The 21,788-nt window shown below is 20.9% G+C and overlaps 2 protein-coding genes across 3 annotated transcripts in view; one reads left to right on the top strand and one right to left on the bottom strand.

The window, feature by feature from the left end:
• The window catches only part of LOC128960311 (cytosolic carboxypeptidase 6-like), a 47,038-nt gene that overhangs the window by 1,542 nt on the left and 23,708 nt on the right, over positions 1–21,788 (bottom strand). Inside the window, exons 3-6 of the mRNA XM_054306383.1 lie at positions 14,860–14,954; positions 6,251–6,500; positions 440–572; positions 236–350 (exon numbers count right to left, since the gene is read on the bottom strand). Coding sequence (XP_054162358.1) covers positions 236–350; positions 440–572; positions 6,251–6,500; positions 14,860–14,954 — 593 coding nt within the window. The remainder of the gene's footprint in view (positions 1–235; positions 351–439; positions 573–6,250; positions 6,501–14,859; positions 14,955–21,788) is intronic.
• On the top strand, positions 1,275–2,966 carry LOC128959736 (uncharacterized). 2 transcript variants are annotated; one of them, XM_054305741.1, is made up of 3 exons: positions 1,275–1,689; positions 1,928–2,129; positions 2,668–2,966. In XM_054305741.1, the coding sequence occupies exons 1-3, from the start codon at positions 1,655–1,657 to the stop codon at positions 2,824–2,826; spliced, it is 396 nt and encodes a 131-aa protein (XP_054161716.1). In that variant the 5' UTR covers positions 1,275–1,654; the 3' UTR covers positions 2,827–2,966. The 2 variants fall into 2 exon arrangements, with proteins under 2 accessions (XP_054161716.1, XP_054161717.1); XM_054305742.1 differs by having other exon boundaries at positions 1,275–1,693.

Below are 21,788 nucleotides of genomic sequence, written 5' to 3'. Positions count from 1 at the left end.
AATAGTTTTAACCAAATTGTTTAATATATTAATTATATGACACATCTAATTCATAGTATTCAATATATAATTTGATTTAAATACTAAACAATTGCATTAATTTAATTATACTTTTAATGAATTTTAACAATTTTAATAAATATAAAAGCAATTATTATAATTATTTTTATTTATTAAAATTCAATTAAAGTTAATAATATTAGAAATATAAGAATAAAATGATTACTTTTCATACCTAGTATTTCCTACAAACACACCGTCTGGATTAGGCATTGGTATTATATAAAATTTAGTATACGATCGCAAACAAGTGGCCACTGGATCATCACTTATAAGCAAATTTATAATACCTGAGTTTCATAAACAAAATCAAAATACAGGTATCAATAAAATATCAAAATAGCAGTCATATTGAATGAAATATATGAATAAGCATTGCCTTCGCATATGTATGAAGTGGCCGTCTCTGACGGGTGAAGTCGTGCCGTTATTATTACTATTTTTGAACCAATCTTACTGTCCTCTAAACATTTATTGCCGCCAATTGTTATTAAGTGTATGTCTCTATTTTGCTGTTTATAAATTAAAAAACATAAATACTCATAAATTAATATTATCTCATTTGTAAAACTACAATTGTTATGTAAGTTACAATTCAATTTATATTAATAATTCATAAAGATAAATAATATACCAATATTTAAAAAAAACTTATAAAACCTAATCTTTGTTATGTTTTACTAACGTTTTTAAAAATAATTTCTTAACCTTAATTTATATAGACAATAATTATATATAAATATATGTAATTTTTATACTATTAATATCTTAGATAGCCTTATATTTGTATATTTGTATTACATAATACATAATTTAGCATACAAGACAATATACAGTAAGTTAGCATATTTAAAATAAAGTTGTGAAATACAGTATAATACTATTTACTATAAGTTTTAAAATGAGTTTTAATGTTTGCTTAATTCAAATGGTTTTAGTTATAAGATTTAATAATATTTGTAATATTAATAAAATAGATCTGGCGATGAGTGATGAAAACAATTTGTATTATACAAGTGCTGCTGAAATACCGCCCAAATGATGGCAACCTGTTTTACCTGAGCTGACAGCACATGCAGTCATACAGACAGGCATATTATGGAAACCAAAGCTAACTTGTAATTCATGTCTATTATATTATTATATTTTAGCGTTCATTTAAAAAACACTGGAGTTATTGGTAAACATGTTATTTTTAGGTCTCCATTAAAGCAATGGTCGCAAACATAAAGTTGACGCAAAATATGTTTTAATATTGAATATATTGTAATTAATTAATTGAGACGTTTTTTCGATTCTTATAGGGATTTCATCTAATATTCTGTGTGTCATTCATAGCAAAAATAGTGTTATTTTTATGTGAGATATAAATTTTGATCTTTTGTAGCATTTTGTATGCAATTTATGGGAATAACACGTTCAGTACATCATTACATGTCATTTGTTGTGATATTCAAAGCATTGCATTATAAGTCATAAGCCGTATATACCGTTTGCCACACCCTTTAAACCGATAAATACATGACATAGTATTATATAAAGATATAAATTATATTATATATTGAGACCCGTATTTCACAAGACATCCAATATTATGGAGTTATATATGGTTTGCGTTTTGATCGCTATGTGAGTGAGTTTGCCATAACTTTTGTTATTATTAACTTTGATAACATATAAGATATAATGTTTAAAAGTCATCACTTGTTAGTTTAAATCACAGTTTAGTCAAGTATTGTATGCACTTAATAGCTATAACTTAATATACTATATAATGAAAGCTGAATATTATAATGGCATTTGTATTATTTGATGGATTACTTATAATGACCAATGAAATGATAATAAAATGTTTTATATATTATAGAGCGATGTCAATGCTTATCTTAAAAGGCATTCAATGTGTTATGTCTGTCACTCATCCCATGCCAGACAAAGAACTTCAATGGAAAAGATCACCACATTTGCCATCGCAAGAGATGAGATCACACCACAAGAAAAGCAAAAGTGACAAAACTAAGAACTCGTGGCGAAAAAGACAGGAAAAACAACCCTTAGCTCATGCAGAGGTCGGTCATACCATTGGGACTACACTTTGTTAATATCATATATCACATCATTGTACTGAATATGTTGTCATAAATTATCGGATAATAGTGTCTAAAAAATAAGTCATTTTAAACAACATTAAAACTAATGATAATTTTGTTAATACAGTATTAATATTAATGAAAAATAGTTTGTCTTTAAATGAATAGTTAGTGTACACTATATGTACTGTTATATTATACCGTATGAAGTGATACATTATCACAGAGACAATCATAGCATTTGTTTTGTATAAAACTATGCTTTCAGTCGAATCAATTCATTATCATTGAAATACACTTTGTATTATAATTGAGATAAATATTACACTATAAATACATTGTTGTGAATCTAATCTATAAATATAAGACATAATAGTAATAGAGTAAATATATGCTACTTTTTAAATGATTTGCAGCCATTTGTAACAATCTAACAAAATTTAATTTATATTTATATATAAACTATAGATTGAAGTTTGATATAATTCATATACATTTATCGTTTATTTGATAACAGATACCATTGGAAAGTGTATTCATTGAGGAGATCGATGCCGTCTCAGTTGAGATTCCGCCCGAAAGAAATTCAGACATCAATTACAGACTCGATGGCAATGGAAGACATGAAAGGTCTGTGGACAGGGAGAGAGTGGATAGTCGGGCAACAATGGTTTGATTACCAATCATTACAAACAATGGTTTGACTACAATCATTACAATTGATCTATTATTTGCATCAAATAATGAATGGCACTGATTATTATGGCGAGTATCACACCATTGCATTGCAAGAAATATAAAAAAAAAGTTTTTCACCAACACATTGATCTCTACAAAGTTTTTTACACCTTTTTATAAATATATTATATTATATATTATATATTTGTTAAATATAAAATTTATTGTAAGTCAAAAAGAAGTTTTTATAAAATATTTTTAAGATTTATACAATTATATTTTATATCTTTAATAAACAATATTTATATTTGTATATATTTAACGTCAAACTTGTTTAATGTGTAACTTCAAATATTTACTTATAAAAAACATAATTTATAAAAAAAGCAGTACAGTATTACTTTTTTAGATAATTTAGAAAATATTTTTAAATATTGCAATTTATCATGTACAAATAGTCTGTTTTAAAAAATTATATTAATATATATAAAATAAATATAAATTCTTAAAAATTATTGTTTTGTATTTTACAATTTGTAATTTATTGATTAATAATGCATAATATTATTTGTTATTTAACTTTATATGTATAATATTATACTAACTTCTATTATATATTTAATACGATTAAACTGATATATTAATAGTAAAAAAAGATCAATATTTAGTTTAACAAATATTAGTCACGAAAACAGTTAATGATTGATGAATACAAAATTTAAAAAATGCGTTAACAAAATAAATTATAAAACATACTCTACTGCAAAATAATGAATTGATTATTCAAAATTCAAATAATTCAGTAATTACAATTAATTTGTTTGAATTGTTTAAAATGCAAATCACTTTATACCGTAAGATTGTTTTATAACTTAAAATGTGAATATTTTTATTTTAAATTTTAATATAAATTTATAAAAAATTATTTGTTTGCTTTTTTATATTGGGTGTAAAATTCATATTGGTATTATATAACGAGCCAATTAAAATATAATTAAATTTTTTATCATGAAACAATTTATTTTAATTTTGTTAGATCAGTCATTAAAATTAAGTGGTATCATAATAATTTTTTAATGATAACATAAAATTTAACAGATATTTTATAATAATTTTGATAATTTATATAAAACAGCGAATAAGATAAACTCATGATTACTCATTTTATTTGTATTAATTTAAGTGCAATTTAATTTTATAAAGTATAATTTTTAATGCCTGATTTAAATTAAGAACAATGGGTTTTTAAAAATATTTTTTTGCTTATATTATATAAATAGGTAATAAAATGTTATGTTTATCAGACTTGGATTAATTAATAAAAACTGAAATATTTAATGTTTAAAAATTAGTTATATTGAGTGCAATATAAAACTAATATCAAGTCAAAAGATTATTGTTAGAAAATATTAAGCATTGGATACTTTTGTAATTATAACACTAATTAAAGATTTTTGTTTTTGTTGTCAAATAAATCTATAAAACTTAAACATTAAAAGAATAACAATTATTATCGTTAATTGCAGTTACCAAACATTTATAGTTAAATAAATAAACTTTAAATTACTTTATTATGCTATTGCATAGATGTTTAATAATGGAGTTTAGTTTTATTAAAAATAAATAATCAATTAATATAAATATAAAATATTAATATAAAAATAAATACAGTATATTCTACTAAATATTTAATATTTGGACACCATATCTACGGTATGAAGCAATACATTGACAATGAAATGCTATTATTTTACATACAAATTATAAGACAAACTTGTTATGTCTTAGTCAATGAATGTATAGTACAGTATATAAAGTACTTCATTATATTGAAACTCAATCGCTGTGATCGACCACTACTTCCCTAATTATGTGACGGCTTATCACACATAACATGATATTCTGTATATAAGTAATGCAATAATAGAGTTAAGCACTTGATTATGATTGACATCACAACATAATGCTTAGTGAGTCAAACAAAGCATCAAAATTGAAATATTTTTTGTACTGTTTTTCTATGGAAATTAAATTATTAAATTTGAATAAATTTTGAATTAAATCAATTTTTTAATCATTTTTATTTATATTACAAAATAGGAATTTAAATAAATCCTAATCAATGAAAATTTAGTAAAACCAACCAAAGAGTATTATATATTCTGTATGCATAGTATGCATTGCATAATACAATTACAAGTATTATTTATCAACGAAATAATTTATGACATTTATTACTTTAATTATTAACATATTTTGTCAATTATAAAAACAAAGTATAATTATTTTGCTATAAACGCAAATACAACAATAAATTCGCATAGTTTACATTGTTTCCAATTATATTAAAATAATTTTAGGGCTATATTTAATATGTAAAATATTAATATATCAGATAAAAAAATAAAAAAGTTAATACAAACATATAATATAAATAACATTTAAAAAGTGAAAATAATGCTAAAGACTATATTTGATTCCAACAAATATTTTTCAAACAAAAATTGTAAAACATTTTGAATGACAACATTTGACAACATTAGACAGCATTCAATACATTTGATTGTTTATTACTTCAAACATTTATCATTTCGTGTCAATCGATTGTATACTTATAGATATATTGATGCATTTATTTCACTCAATAAATGGTAACCAAAATTTGACATAAAGTTTTTGCAATTTATTTGTAAAATTTTATCTAACAATTTTTAATATTAATATATTGTAGTAACATGTTTAATTATTATATAACTTATTTTTAGTATAATTCTGCTAATAATTATTAATATATAGGTATTTTAAATAAATAATAATTTAAAAACACTGATTACACATATTTTTGATATACAGTATATAAAGGAAAATAATAATTTAGATACATTTATAAACAATATCTAATTTGATTTGTTTATTTAATAAAAACATGTATAATTATATACTGTAAATGAATATTTATACAATTAAAGTGGTACTTAATAAGTGTCATTCATGTGTACAATAAAAATCAATACATGATTTAAATGAGAGAAACACTTTTGAATTGACTGTCATTATGTCAGTGTTTAAAACTGTTTATAAAAATCAATAATGAGTTGAAAGCAATGCAAAACAACATTAAAATGAAAACAAGAAAATGAAATGATATGAACATTACTTTTCATGTATTTCTTATACAATAATGTATACAATGTTTTCCCACATTTTCTTTCATTCATTCATTTCCACGCCTTATATCGCAATTTGTTTGCAATGCAAGCAATTTTAAAGCAACAAAAATATATGAATACATAAGCAGTGTATTTAACTATCTTTGATGACATTTATATATATATATATATACAATATATTAGTTTTTATTTTTATTAGATTTGTGTGCATTTTTCGTGAAATTCATACATACATATAGATATTATTCTTACCAAACTTTTACCAATTGTGTTGATTTCAAAACGAAAATTTTGTGTTAAACCAACATTTGGTTTATTATAATAAATGTGTTTCCAGTGTTGTAATTGATGACAATGTTTGCTATATGTGTACGGATATGACAGTGCAAACTGATAAACATCATTATCTTTGCCATTAAAAACAAATGCAAATGAGAGCACATAACGCATCCGATGCTCTGGACTCCGGTAGTAAAATACATATTCCGGTTGAATGGCGCACCTGTTATGTGGTTTGGATTTAGGAGTTGCATAAAAATATTAAATTATTTATTACAAATTTGATAATTATAATTAGCTTAATATAATGTTACGTTAGTGTATAAGTTAATTATACAAATTTATTTCATATTTATAATTAAAGTATATTTCTCGAGAACTAGTAATTTAATTATATAAAATCTAATGACTAATTATAATAAATTTGATTATAATAAATTAATTTGTTGAGAAATATTGTTGTTGTTGACATTTCTATTGATTACATGAAATTATCAATTGACACAATTAAATAAATTTTCAAAATTTACATATATATATAAAAGATAACTAAAATTATCTAAAATATTATTATAAAATTAAAAATATTTTTAAATAGTTTTTTTTGTATATTCTAATAATTATCATAAAAATTAAAATAATTTATAATAAAATATTACAATAAACTCAATATATTTTAATTCAATTAACATTAATGCAAATTATTATAAGAGTTATTTTATGTATTTAGATTTTACAATTTTTAAATTTACTTTTAAAAAACATAATTTTGAAAAAATTACTATAACATATACTTAATAACTTTGTATAATTTTTTTAATAGTATTTCTATATTGTATGTTCAATAATTTTATGTTTTTGTAAACTTTAAATGAATCCATTATAGTTGAATTAGTTATTAAAATTAAAAATTTGAGAATATTATAGATTTTTCAAAAATGACTCCACTATTTCACATTCATTTGCTTTTATGTATAAATAGATTGCTTCTATAATTTTAATTTATATCTCTAATCAATTTATATAAAATTTAAAGTATATAAAGTATATAAAGTATCTAATTAAATGTAAAATATATAAGTTTAGTTTAAATTTAAATTAATTTCAAAGTTATATATTGTTTAGAGCAGTATATGTAATTTGAATTAGAATTATATATGATATATTAGTTTTATTTGTAAATATTAAATATCAAGGTAATGTTATATTTTATTAAATGTCAAAATCAACAAATTTAATAAAATATAAATAATAATTATATGAATAATTTTAAAGACTTTTAAAGTATCGCAATAATTAATGTAATAAATACTGTATATATCGCTTGAATTAACTTAAAGCCTAATAAAAGTACTATTAATGTTTGTGATGTGTTTTATACCATAGCTTTTTAATAATGATTTGCATCACTGCTTAACATTTGAATAAAAATTCAATTAATAAATCACAAAATGAGAAACAAGAATCATCTCATCTAATAACTCATTAGTCATTAGTATACAAAACTCATGTTTTCAATTACTATATATACTGTATATACTGTATATTGTAGACTTGTTTATGATTATAGTTTAACATATAATTCATTATTTGATTTACTTATACAGTATTATATTGTGTTTCAAATTTTTGATTGAATATCACAAACGAAAAGCCATATTATTGTAATTTAAAGACTGGTTTCTTTAGTTTTGCTATATTTATGTGTCGTCTATTGATTTATGTGTGTCTCACTTGCATCTCATCTCACTCCTGCTCTCTCTCTCTCTCTCTCTCTCTCTCTCTCTCTCTCTTTGTTAATAATCGAGTTGTAATGCCGTTTGCATTTGAATGGCATTTGACATTTTGTTTAGACTATCCATACATTATTATATGATACGATTTGATTCAGTAAACTCGTAAACTCAATACCATTGGTTTAAGCAATGACTTTGTTGGCACTCACTATATAATATGTTTCATTGTTTCGTGCATTTAATAAATGAATACATTTTTTATATAAAAATTCCGTTAGCATTGAAGTCAATGGAGTCATCGATATCTCAATTGAAAAATAAAACTATTTTTCTTACATAATGTTATGTATATGTATTGGTTTTGATTGTTTGAATATATTGATTTTGGCAATATTTGGGACAAAAGTATCTATTAAACTAAGAACATTGCAAAATAAATGAATAAATCGACAAAAGTAATGACTGAAAATAAAATAAAATAATCAATAAATTACTGCCAAATTATGTAATTAATTGAAATTTATTTATTTCACTTTCAATGATTTATTGTTGTAATTAAGAAACAATAAATAAATGAATTTTAATATAAATTCTATACAAAAAATTACTTACATATTGTATATAACACTATACAACATATTATAATTATCACAATATTACTCTCATTTATGCTATAGATATATTAAGTATCATATTATATAATGAATTTATCAAAAATTAATTATATAATTAACAGATTAAATTAAATACCATTAGTTTAGCCATTATAATTAAAAATTATATTTTAAAAAAATAGAGTTGTAATATTAGACTACAGTTTAATAAAATTTGAAAAATTCTTTAAAATCTCTAAAGTTTTTGTTATTTAAAAACAAAATAATTTGTCGATAAAAATGTTAATTTTATGCAATAGTGTTTTGATTGCATCAATTTAGTTTGATAATGCTTTTAATTATAATTATTTTTATCTAGTAGTCCGGTGTTAATAACTGAAAACCAGTTGGTATACAATAAGTAGACTAAACCTTATGTTGTAATCTCATGAAAAACAAATAAAATATAGCATTTAATCCACAATTCATGGGTAACTTCATAAATGTCTCTAAGATATGGATCAAACGGACAGTTATAGAAAATACATGAAATGGAAAGTTATTTGAAGGCAAATATTAGTAAATAGTTATTAGAATATTAAATTAAAACAATGATTTTCAAGTTATTAATATAGTAAGTCATTTGCTACTAATTTGCAGTTATAGTTATATATAGAGTATGTGTTTTTATGGCTCAACATATGAGAGTCAAATAATAGTGTAATAAATATAAAGTTTGAATGAAAAGTAAATAACAATTAAATAAATGGTTGAAATGTGTGTGAATACACAACAATATAAGCATATGTTTGAAATGACATGTTTTATATTGTATTGTATTGTATGACTACTCGATGAGGAGTACCATTAGGAGTATATGACATGTTATGCTAATTCACTATCTCTTCATAACATTACTTTCGTTGTCAATGACTGTAGTGTTGGTCCTCCTCTGGTATATACAGTATATATCAATATTTGGTAAATTGCTTAGTAGTGTATGTGTCCAATGCATTATCCTTGTGTCCCAATGCCTATCGTAATGCCAATCACGCACACAGACAGTAGAAAGCCTGGGTTTCCATAGAGGTATTCAATGCAATCAATATATGATAAAAACGAGTCAAAACTGTAGCCATAACACTATGTCTTGCTATTCATTGCCTAAAATAAAGCACAATTGGGAACAACCAATACATTGATAACAGAGTTGTGAGTCATCACATCCATTATCCCATTGTCTCAACACTAATGCCTTATTTCTATCATTTCTTTTCAAAATCATTGCTTTCATTGCGGTTTTGGTATCCATGTTATCATTAAAACAACTAAAAACATAACATTGTTTATTATTTTATAAATTAAAACTATTTGATTTAATTTAAAAATAATACAAAATTTATGTTTATATTTAATTTATTGCATTGATTCTGTATATCATTATTACATAATTAACATTAATTAATGTAAGTTTAGTAAAACTATTTATACATGTTATAAGATACTATATAAATATAATAAATTAACATATAGAATATAGATAAAAACAAGATAAAATATAATCTTAAATAATTTTCGAATAGCAAATAAATTTTAAAAACTAATTGAAAACCTATTATAATTTAATTAATATTGAGTACAAACTTTTAATTATAATATTTATTTAGTAATTAAAAACTCAATTAAAAATATCCTGATTTTTTTGTTAACACTGTTTTAACATAGACAGTAAAATTTTATTTATGCAAACTAAAATATAAATCTTAGAAATAAATAAATAAAAATAAAATATTTTAATAATATATTGATATACAGTATTTCATAAACAACTTTTATACTATAACTTTAATCTATTATAATATATAATTTTGGTCACAATAAAGAACTACTTTATAAAAACTATTACTTCTTTTTATATATTAATATTCAGTTTTTTAGTAATTATTTTTTATTAAATATGCTTTTATTAATCATAAAATTATTAATAGGCATTTGAATTTATTAAAAAACATATAGTAATATAATTTAATATAGATTTAATATACATATTTAAAAACAATGCATATAAAAATTTTAAAATACTATATCAACAATATTTAATATATAAAATTATTATTTTTATAAAGTTAATCCAAAACATAGAAGACAGCAATAATATCATTAATCTTAATCCGTTTGTCTATAAAACAAGTCAATTGTAATAGTAATTCTAAGTTTCTTTAATAAAAATGTATAACCATTTGATGTGTAAATTAAAGGCAAAGTTTGAAAACAAATCCCATTTTGATACTTATATTTTGTGTCTTAAATGTAAAACATTGGGTTTCGATAAGAAGTCGTTATTTGAGAAACAATGCGGAATACCTTTTATTCCGATCTATTGGTAGACGTCTACCAAAGTTATTGATGTTTTCAAATCTCTCGATTAACTCCACAGTTCTAACCATTCATGGCTTTTATAAAAGTCTTTAGCCATTTATCTTTGCTCTCAAATTAACTAATTTCCCACTATTTTGCTGACTTTCTCTCTCTCTCTCTCTCTCTCTCTCTCTCTCTCTCTTTTTCTCAACTTATTTATTGTCAATTTATTTTATTTTCTCGAATTTTGTTTTTCATTTTAAAAAGAAAAGTTCAATTTATTTGTTATGTCATTTGACAAAAAAAGACTTATTTTCAACAAAAAATTCTCATTATTTAATTTTTTTTTATTATATATACACTAATTTTCTAATAATAAATCAATATATAGTATATTCACATATGCTGTAATATATTATAGCATTTTAAAAAATTATAAAAGTTTACTAAATTATATCACAAACTAAGATTATTTTTTTAAATAATACAAAAATATACAAAATATTTGTCTCAAATATCGATTTCTTCTATGGCTTTCAGCATTTTTAGTGACTACTGTCTACCGGTGCGATTGTATTCGTTAAGATAGATAAGTGGTCAGCAAATTTTGCAAAAACAAATACAATATAACTATTCGTATAATATTGACAAAAAGCTAAGCTTACTTTACATATGATTACTATTATATAACATAATTTATTATTATTTTTTATTAATATTGTTTTTCTTATTCTTTAAATTATACACTATATTTTAAACTTTTTATAATAACATAATTAAAGTTGAATATTAATTTAATTTTATATTAAATATAATTTGGCAATTTGTTATAATTATCATAATCATATAAAAAGTAAATGATATATCACATTTTAATTTTACGATATATATTTTTAACACAATAAAGTATTTATAATAAGACTGTTTAAACTTATTTAATATTTGTAGATATTTATAAAACACGAATAATTACAAAATAAAAATAAAATAGAGTATCTACTATTTATGTATTATGATATATGGTATTGTAATATAGCTTTAAATTAAATTAATAAATGGTACAAATATGCTTACTATTAAAATGCCAGTATGAATTATTTGTTATATCATAAATAAAAATATGTCAACCAATATCTATTTCTATTATATATATATATATATATATATATGTAATGTCCATAAATTTTTATTAGATATCGAGTACGATATATTAGTGTTCATTTAATTTGACAATTAATTTCTTGTAGTAAAGTCTTTATTGAGTCCATAACTCAATGGTATTCATTCATTCATTCATTCATTCATTTATTATCGCTATTTCTTTGGTCTAATGAAAAGCTTTGTAAAAGATGTAATGAAATGACATTTTCTTAATGCTTCACAATATTATCGTAGAGACGGTTAATATTGACTATAGAAAGGAGTGTTGCATAAGTTAGTCATAATTTACTAAATTTATTAAATTTCAAAAAACTTACACTTTTATTACATTTACTGAATTTGTATTATTAAATTAAAATTTCTAATGTAATAGTAACAACAATAATAAAAGTTATAAAGAAAATAACTTTGAATAAAATAGGTATAGAAATTTTGTGTTTTTGAATCTCATATTTATGGTTATTTATGGCTGAATTTTTAGTCCGTATTAAGTTATTTAGCGTTAAGCCCATTACACTACTTATTTAATGTATAAACACGTAAATGAGTCCACCGATCAATTTAGTTATTTTAGTAATAATTTAATAAAAAAATGAAAAATTGTATTAAGTGTGAGAAAATGACTATACTATACAGTATACACAATAACTAATAGGGAACCTATCAATTGTTATAAAGTATGTAAAACTACATACTTATACATTTATATAGACAATGAGTTTCGTATGCAATAAACTCTGAAAAATGTGAGTATAGTATACTTGATATAACATTTGTCTCTCTTATTATTATTCTCTTCGCGTATTTTTATCAAAAAAAGAAAAGTTTTTCTGTTTTCTTCATGAATTGATAGCAAAAACGACAAAAGAAATACAATTTTCTTGTGTAACTGTTTTTGTCAAAACATTCATTTTATGTTTCATTTTATGTTTCATTTGTATTTTATTTTAAATATTTTTTCTTGAGTTTGTTTATCATTAAAGTTTAATTCAATGGTTAACAACAGCGACAATTTTTTTCATTGCAATTAAATTTTTAAAATCAAAAATTCATGACTTTATTATCATAATTATGATAAAAAAATAGCATTATTATAATAAATACAGTTTATTTACAAAACGATAATACAATATATTAATCATAATGCAGATATAAATCTTACTAAATATACTTTTTTATCATTAAAATTAATTATTATTATTATTATTATTATTATTATTATTATTATTATTATTATTATTATTATTATTATTATTATTATTATTATTATTATTATTATTATTATTATTATTATTATTATATTTTTAATATATACCGATTCACTATTTTAATGATTATAAAATGTTTTCAACTAGACTAATTGTGCTGCAATTATTTTTAGTTTAAAATGTTTAATTATTTAATTAACTAAATATACTATATTATTTAAATAATTTAATTTAATTTAACATACGTTTCATTTGATACACTAGCGTTTAGCTTATTTAAATTATTTATTATAATAATTTGATATAAAATTGCTGAGTAAATGCGTTATTTAATCTTAAATTGCATTTTTTATTGTTATATAAAATATGAAAAACACTCGAGTATTGCAAAAATTGCTATAAAATAATAGACATTCAATAGTTGGAGCAAAAGTTATGTGAAAGGAATTTATTAGTTATGACTCACAACAGTTGAACAACAATTGCTTTAAATAAAGGACTGGTAGTTAGTAGGGGGTGACTGGCATGAGGCCTATCATTCATATGATATTCATCTAATGTTTAAGACCTATCTTACTCTATAGGCATCTCATAAAGCAATTCAATTGAATTTAGTCGATCCCAACAGACACAGACATCATAGGTCTGGTCCTCGACTTAACCGAATATTTACTAAATAATAATCAAAACCAATACTTTTTTCATACTTTTAGTAAATTATTTTCAATTCGTTGCCATACAATAACTTCACTGATATTTATCCTTTTAATCTAAAGCAGCACCTGATCCCTGTTTCCTATTATAGCTATCATCCAATGTTATGTTTACATTACTATATCAATACCAATAATTGCTAACATTTTCATCTATTTATAATACTGTGCTTTTAATAAAATGTTCAATATTTGCTTATTTAAATTTTATAATAAATAAAAAATATAATTATAAAAAATAGTAATAATAATAATAATAATAATAATTATTATTAATAAATTATTATTATTATTATTATTATTATTATATAAATGTTTATCGCAATTAAAATTTAGCGAAACTTTCTTTTGTAGCACAGATTGCGGGTAAGAGACGATTAGACTCATTGATTAGGATTTCTTGTTATTCATAACACAAGACAACCCATTTCATCGACAGTTGAATTAGACGGTTATATTTGCGCTGAAATAAAGGACTACAATCTCTTATTGGTCATCAAATGATGATATTTTGGATCACAAATTGTAATCAAAAGATAGTATAAATGATAAGAAGTGTTGTTTCTTCTTAACGGCTCTTCTGTGATGACACACTTGGGAACTGTTTATGTGTAGGGCTATCATGAGTGGCAAAAATCTCATACTATAGCCATCATAATGACAGCAAATACGGACAATAATGATATAGCAATACAAATATATAATCGGCTGACCAGCTCTTGTATGAGCACAGATAGTATAGTGCATACCATTTCTTTATACATATTATATAACAAATAATAAAAGCTCATTATTTAGGTGGATATTGCTTACCACTGAGGATATTGTGATGAACGCACTACCGGTCCAAAGCCTGAGTGAAATATGTGACAACTCTTCGCCAAATTCACTATATTTATAATTATTCGCTATAATCAACAATTATAACAAAAACATGTTTTAATAAATTATATAAAATATATCATATTATCGTATGTACAGATATATTGTACATATTGTATATAAATATATTATAATAAATTATAAGTATATTTTAAATATATTTATCAATTAAATTTCCATAGTTTCTATTAACCAATTATACTGTCAATAGATATTTACATATATTAAAAATTAATATATATTACTATAAACATCTTAATGCCGACAAACACTTATTTTTTACTAAAATAATTTTGAAAATTTAGATTCTTTTAAGTGATGTTAAAATGATTGAGTGGTTAAGTATTTATCAAAAAGTATTATTCACTGCAATGTTATGTTGTATTGAGTGAACACTCTTTACCCCACATTCTCACCGATAACTCCACACGTCTTCCAAATTCTAATACATTATTCAATTCGTGATTCGAATTCTCATTTTATTCAATGTTTCCAATTCTCACGGTTTTTAAGTTAACTTAGAAATTGTTATAATATATAACATATATATATATATATATATATATATATATACATTATATATATATCAGTATATTTTTATATTTACTATGATATATGCTTTATATAATGTAATTTATTGCTATTATTTTATAAATTTATTTAATTAATATACAAATTCTACTTAAATTTACAAATATTTAATGAATAAATTACAACAAACTGTTAAATCTTTCACTTTGTATTATTGTAATTATATAGTATTTATATTATAAAATAATTCAGTAAACTATTTATAATTTTTAAAATTTTTATAAAAATAATTGACTAATATAAAATAATAATGGTTTTAATGTAACGTAATGTGCTTAATATATTAATATAACATGCTTTCAAATATTTAAAAAAAGCTATACGTCAGTTTTATATTATTTTTTTACAGTAAATGTAAATAGTTAACAAGGTTAATTGTAATATGCTTAATATGTATTCAAAAATTATATAATTTAATTATAAAACTAATAACTTAATTAATTAATTATAATTTTAGTGCTTATATTTTTATATAATCTTTTTAAATAAAAAATATATAAAGTATATACATTTGTGACAAAACGTTTTTGGGTTTTGTCGGTTATAAAAAACTGAAATTCAGTACAAAATAGGTTTGATTTGATTTTTAAAAAAAATTATTTTTTTATGTTAACCGATAAAACAAAACACAAAATATTATACTGTATTTAATTTATCAGTATTTGTAGTATTAATACTTCACAATACAATACAATATAATACAAACTGTATTGTTTGTACACTATTTTATCTATTTTTATAGTGTAGTAAATATTATTTAAACCATTACTGATGTCTTTAAATTAAGAAACCGTTTGTGGATTTCTTTTTGAAAACAGCGGTCAATAAAAGCCTTTATAAAATTATTTATTATATTTAGAAACAAACAAATTAATTAATTATATACTACTATATATTTATATAATAATAATAATAATAAATATATACAATACATAAGTATATAGATATATATAAATCTAATAAATTATATTAGTTTTTATATAACTCATACAATATCATTGATTAATAAAATAATATATAAATATAAGTTTATGTAAAATCTATGTTTAATATTCTTGATTTTAGTTCAGTTTCATATATTTCTAAAAGACTAGTTTATGACTTTAATATACAAAAGTATTTAAGTATTTTATTAATTGATTAAAAAATATTTTTAATTAGTTATTTATGTATTACAACTGATTAATATGTTTATCACACAATGAAGTCTCTATAGTAAATATTTGTAATATTTTTTGATGACTTGACTAAATATGCGATAACTAATAGAAAAAATATTGTAAACTTTATGTAATTTATAGCAATAGTAACGGCAATACAACTGTTAACTTATGGGAATAAGGGATACAATGAAGGGTCAGTTTCCGGGAGAGAGGCATCAAATAGATTGGCGACACATATAATGTACTTCTGTTCAACAAAAATAGAAAATTGTTTTTTTGCTGACTTTACTCTCATGTTTTGTCATTTATTTGTTACTAAAAAAGTCAATCATTTGGGAATTTTACTGCATTTTCTTATATAATATACTCATATTTTTTCGTTTCTATTATTTCTATACATTTAAAGTTATTACATTTACGCTTATTATTACCTAAAAACAAAATTTTTTAAATATTTTCTTAAATAATTTTATAAAAAAAAACTAAAACTAAACAAAAAAAACAATACAATAGAAATAAATATTATTTGATTATTTGAAATTAAAATTGAAATATTTTAAACTTTAAAATTTGAAGTATTATATGTAAAGTATAAGTGGTTTATACTTAAGTTAACTTAAATTTAGTAACATTTCATCAAAATAAAGCAATAATTTAATTAAGAAATTATTTTAAATAATCTGAAATTCAATACTTTTAAAATACTGAACATAAATAGCACTTTCACTACATTTATTACCCTTCAAATACCTGCCGACATATTTATAGGTCAACCCTTTGATTTAAATTACTATATAAGTCATAGCAATGAGTCAGTACATGTCATGCCTTGATATACCTGTGCTTACGAAGACTGCAACTATTAAACTAAAGTTAATTTTTGTATAAAATGATTATTTTTAAAATACAATAAGTTATAATTGATTTGTGCGCCAAAAAAAAAATAAATACCGTAAAACTTTTGGTAATGTAATGGTAAATGTTTTACATGTATTGTATATTTACATATATAAATAATAATATTATACAATTATAATATTTAAAAAATAATAAATTACGTAAATAACAATTTAAAAATTAATTATTTTAATAAAATTGTGTATTTAACAATTGTAAATGAATTATTTATTTATTATAATATCTAAAATTAAAATATGATTTTAAAATAGTGAAGATATTAAAATAAATATAAAATATTTTTAACAAAATTCATAATATTTTAAGTATAAATTTAAATTAAAGTTGAATATTTTAAGATTTTTGTTATTTAATCCACATATTCATTTTAATTTTAAAAACCTGGCTCAATCTTTTTTAAAATTGTTATATTCAGTTCACATAGTTATGTATCATATGATATATATATCTCTGTATCTATATATATCATATATTATATATATATATATTATAACATATTATAATTGTATAATATTATTAATTAAATATGTAAATAATAACATATATATATATATGTTAAAAGTTTTAAAGATGATATCATGTGTTTTAAAATGTTAATTTGTACATAAAATTTAAAATTATTTAAAATCCTCTAAATATTAAAATTACTATTATTTATTAAATAAAAAACTTAATACTATAAAATTACAATTATGTCTCCTATATAAAAGTGATTAAAAATTATAAATATAAAAGTATTTTTTTATTATAATTTATAGCAGAAAAATTTATAATATTTATTTATGTGTATCATTACTATACTGTATTTACAAGTGAAGTTAAAAGAAATTATTTTAAACTTTCAAATAAAAAAGTTATTAAAACATTTAATTTCAATTATTTGTCTAGATTTTAGTGATTTTTTATAATTATTTTTTATTTTGTAATTGTATAAAACAATTAATTTGTTAATAAAATTATTTCATAAAGTTATAATGAGTTAATTAAAAAAGTGAATATTATATTATAATATTAAATTATTAAAAACAATTTAACATACAATCAATCTTAGTTAAAAATAGTAATTAATATTTAAATCTCTAATCACTAAAAGCATATTGAATTGTATATGAATTTCAATGTTATTGAATTAAATAAATTAAATATTTAACATATTATTACTATTAGATTTTAAAAATAATCTTTTAAAAAAATCTATATATTTGTTAAAATTAATGTTTTGATTATGTTGTCAAAAATAATTTCAATTACAAACTACTGAAAGAAATAAGTATTTGAATTTGTTATGACAGTATATATATATATATATTAGGGTTGTTTTCGATCTGAGCGGTAAAATGTCAAAAACTCGAAAAATCTTGGGGTAAATACAGTTTTTATTCAATTTTTACCAAATTTTAGTAAATTTCCAATAAACTTCCTAAAAAAGGAAAATATTCCCAACTTAAGTCCTCTACTCTCAAAATAATTAAATTACAGAAAAAATTAGCAAAAATAATTACAAATTCTCAACCAAACAATCAGCAAATCATTATTTTTTAAAAACTAAAGTGGAATTCAATTAATAATGATATTAAATATACATATATTTAAGTCAATCAATGGTTTAGTTTCTGATTATTCAAAATAGTTGTTTGCCTTCAATAAGGATCGGACTTCTGTTAGAAGAGGAAGGGATTCCCATAATATTAACCCTCCCTTTGCTGCCAAAAACTATCTCAAAAAATACATTTTTTTGCAAAATAGATGAAAATGATATTCCTTACCATTAATAATGAGATCCAAAACAAACTTTTAAAAATTTATACATAATTTTAAAGATTTTAATAGTTATTTTATTTTATTATATTTTATATCATTTTAATTTTAATTGTTAATATAAATATTTAAAATAGTTATTTTGTAAACCAGTAATAAACAAGAATGACAATAAATATCTGATTTGAAAATATTTTGTCAAATTAATATTTATTTTTACAAAAGTTTTATATTAAATATATATAAGCTAAAAACAACTACACTAATTATTTATTATTTAATTATTTAATTATACTAATTAACTAAAAATATAATAAATATTTTGATTAAAAAAATAATTTGAGTATTAAATTACTGATATTGTACTGTATTTATTTTTTCGTCTTAAAATAATAAAATAAATAATAAGACTAATAACAATTGTAAAAAATAATTATTCATATAAATAATTATTGATATAAATAATTATTGATATAAATAATTAATTTTGCAATATATATATATATATATATATTAATATACTATTTCCTATTGAACCATAACTAACACGTTTTATTATAAAGTTTGAAAAATATTTATATCAAATTGTTTATTCAGTAGCATAAATAAATATTACAAATAAACATTATACTAAAATTTATGCTAAAATTATGAGTTTTCGACTTTTATATTAAAATATTAAATATATTTTCTTTTATGAGGGGCTAAAAATTTTATTTCAGAAAAATCTGGAGGTATTTATAATATTTAAATTATGTATCGTTTTTTGATAATTTGATAATTGATTTAATAATATATAAAATATCTTAAATATTATGAATTATTATGACAATACTAATCTTAGAATTTTCAATAGATTTATTTTTATATACAGTATAAAATTTATACTACTTATAAACTATATAAATTATAAAAAGTCTATAAATAATTTAAGATTTTAATATTATTTATATAAAATATTACTTAAAATTGTATAAATATGTTAGTATAATTTAAATATACATGTGATAAATATGATTATATGAAAAATTATTACTACAAAAAATTAACGTTTAAAGCTTAACAATATATAAAACTTTTAACACAATATAATGCAATAATAGGCGGCAATGAATTAGTGTAGACAATGATTAGTGTAAATAAAAGAAGGAATTGATTTTCACGAGTTTGTATGTATTGTGTAGTCAATGGACAGACCTATTGTTTGACGACTACTTGTGCAAAACATGACTCATTTTGCAATATCTCCTGAGAATTAAGATTTAACTTATTTTTTCAGACAAACATCACAACAATTGAAACCCTCTTTTATTTAAAGCAAACCTTTACAGAGTTGTAATCCTATTGCCAACTCTACTCATAATACTCCGTATCAATAGTTAGATAAATGCTTGATTTAAGCTCAAAGCAATCCATATATATGTTTAGTACACTAAAAATATATTTTAATTTACATCTTATTTGATAATAAAAAATGAAATAATTATACAAATTATTTTGTGTTTATTTTGTTACTAAAACATTAATTAAATCATTCAAAATTAATTAATTAATACATAAATAGCAAGTTATAATGTAAACAGTAATCTATAATTGTTTGCTTTTCTGCTTTATTTTAAATATAATACTTAATATTATATAATATATATATATATTTACTATAATGTTATATATATATATAATGTCATACTGTATGTTATTAATTTATATACCGATATTATAATATTATAATTAATTAGAGTTAATTAAAAATATAATAAGAGATTTTATTAAGTTTATTAAAACTATTGTTTCATTAATGACGAAACATTATAAGTAAATCATTGATTGCTTTCTTTACTTATTATCTATTAGTCTAACAATCAATTAAAGACTATCTATAAGAATAAAAACGCAAAATATTTTGCTTAGGATTTGGTCTTTTGGTCATTTGGTCGTAATGTCTAATTGATATGTTTTGGCATTTGATGGCATCCTATTTAATGACATATACAGTATAGTTAGTAAGTGACAGACCTGTCAGGTCCGGACCATTGCATATGTTTTGCAAAAACGGTGTTATAATTGATTTACACAAAAGTTTGAGTCAACAATTCTTCGTCTTCTTGAGCCTAATGTCTTATGCATTGATCGTCAAAGACTGATATGTTGTGCCATCAAATCATTACAATCTTATGTTTTTACACTCATATGGTAGCAGATGTTACTAGTGTTGGCTAAAAACAGAAATTTCTAAAATAATAGAGAAATTTCTAGAAAGTTTCTAGAAATTTCTGTCTATGAGATCCCCATGTTAATTTTGTTATCTAGATACAATACATTACTATTATTAAATATTATTATAGTATTTAAATTAACAATTAAAGTAAAAAAATCTATTTAATTACATTAAACATAAAATATAATTAAATTTTTACAAAAACTATAATT

This window comes from Oppia nitens, unplaced genomic scaffold (genome assembly GCF_028296485.1).
Source record: "Oppia nitens isolate AA-2021 unplaced genomic scaffold, nextdenovo-longstitch-racon4-pilon3 scaffold4_pilon_pilon_pilon, whole genome shotgun sequence".
Classification (NCBI taxonomy): domain Eukaryota; kingdom Metazoa; phylum Arthropoda; class Arachnida; order Sarcoptiformes; family Oppiidae; genus Oppia; species Oppia nitens.
Note: the sequence above shows the minus strand (reverse complement) of the source record. Positions and strands in the feature narration are given on the sequence as shown.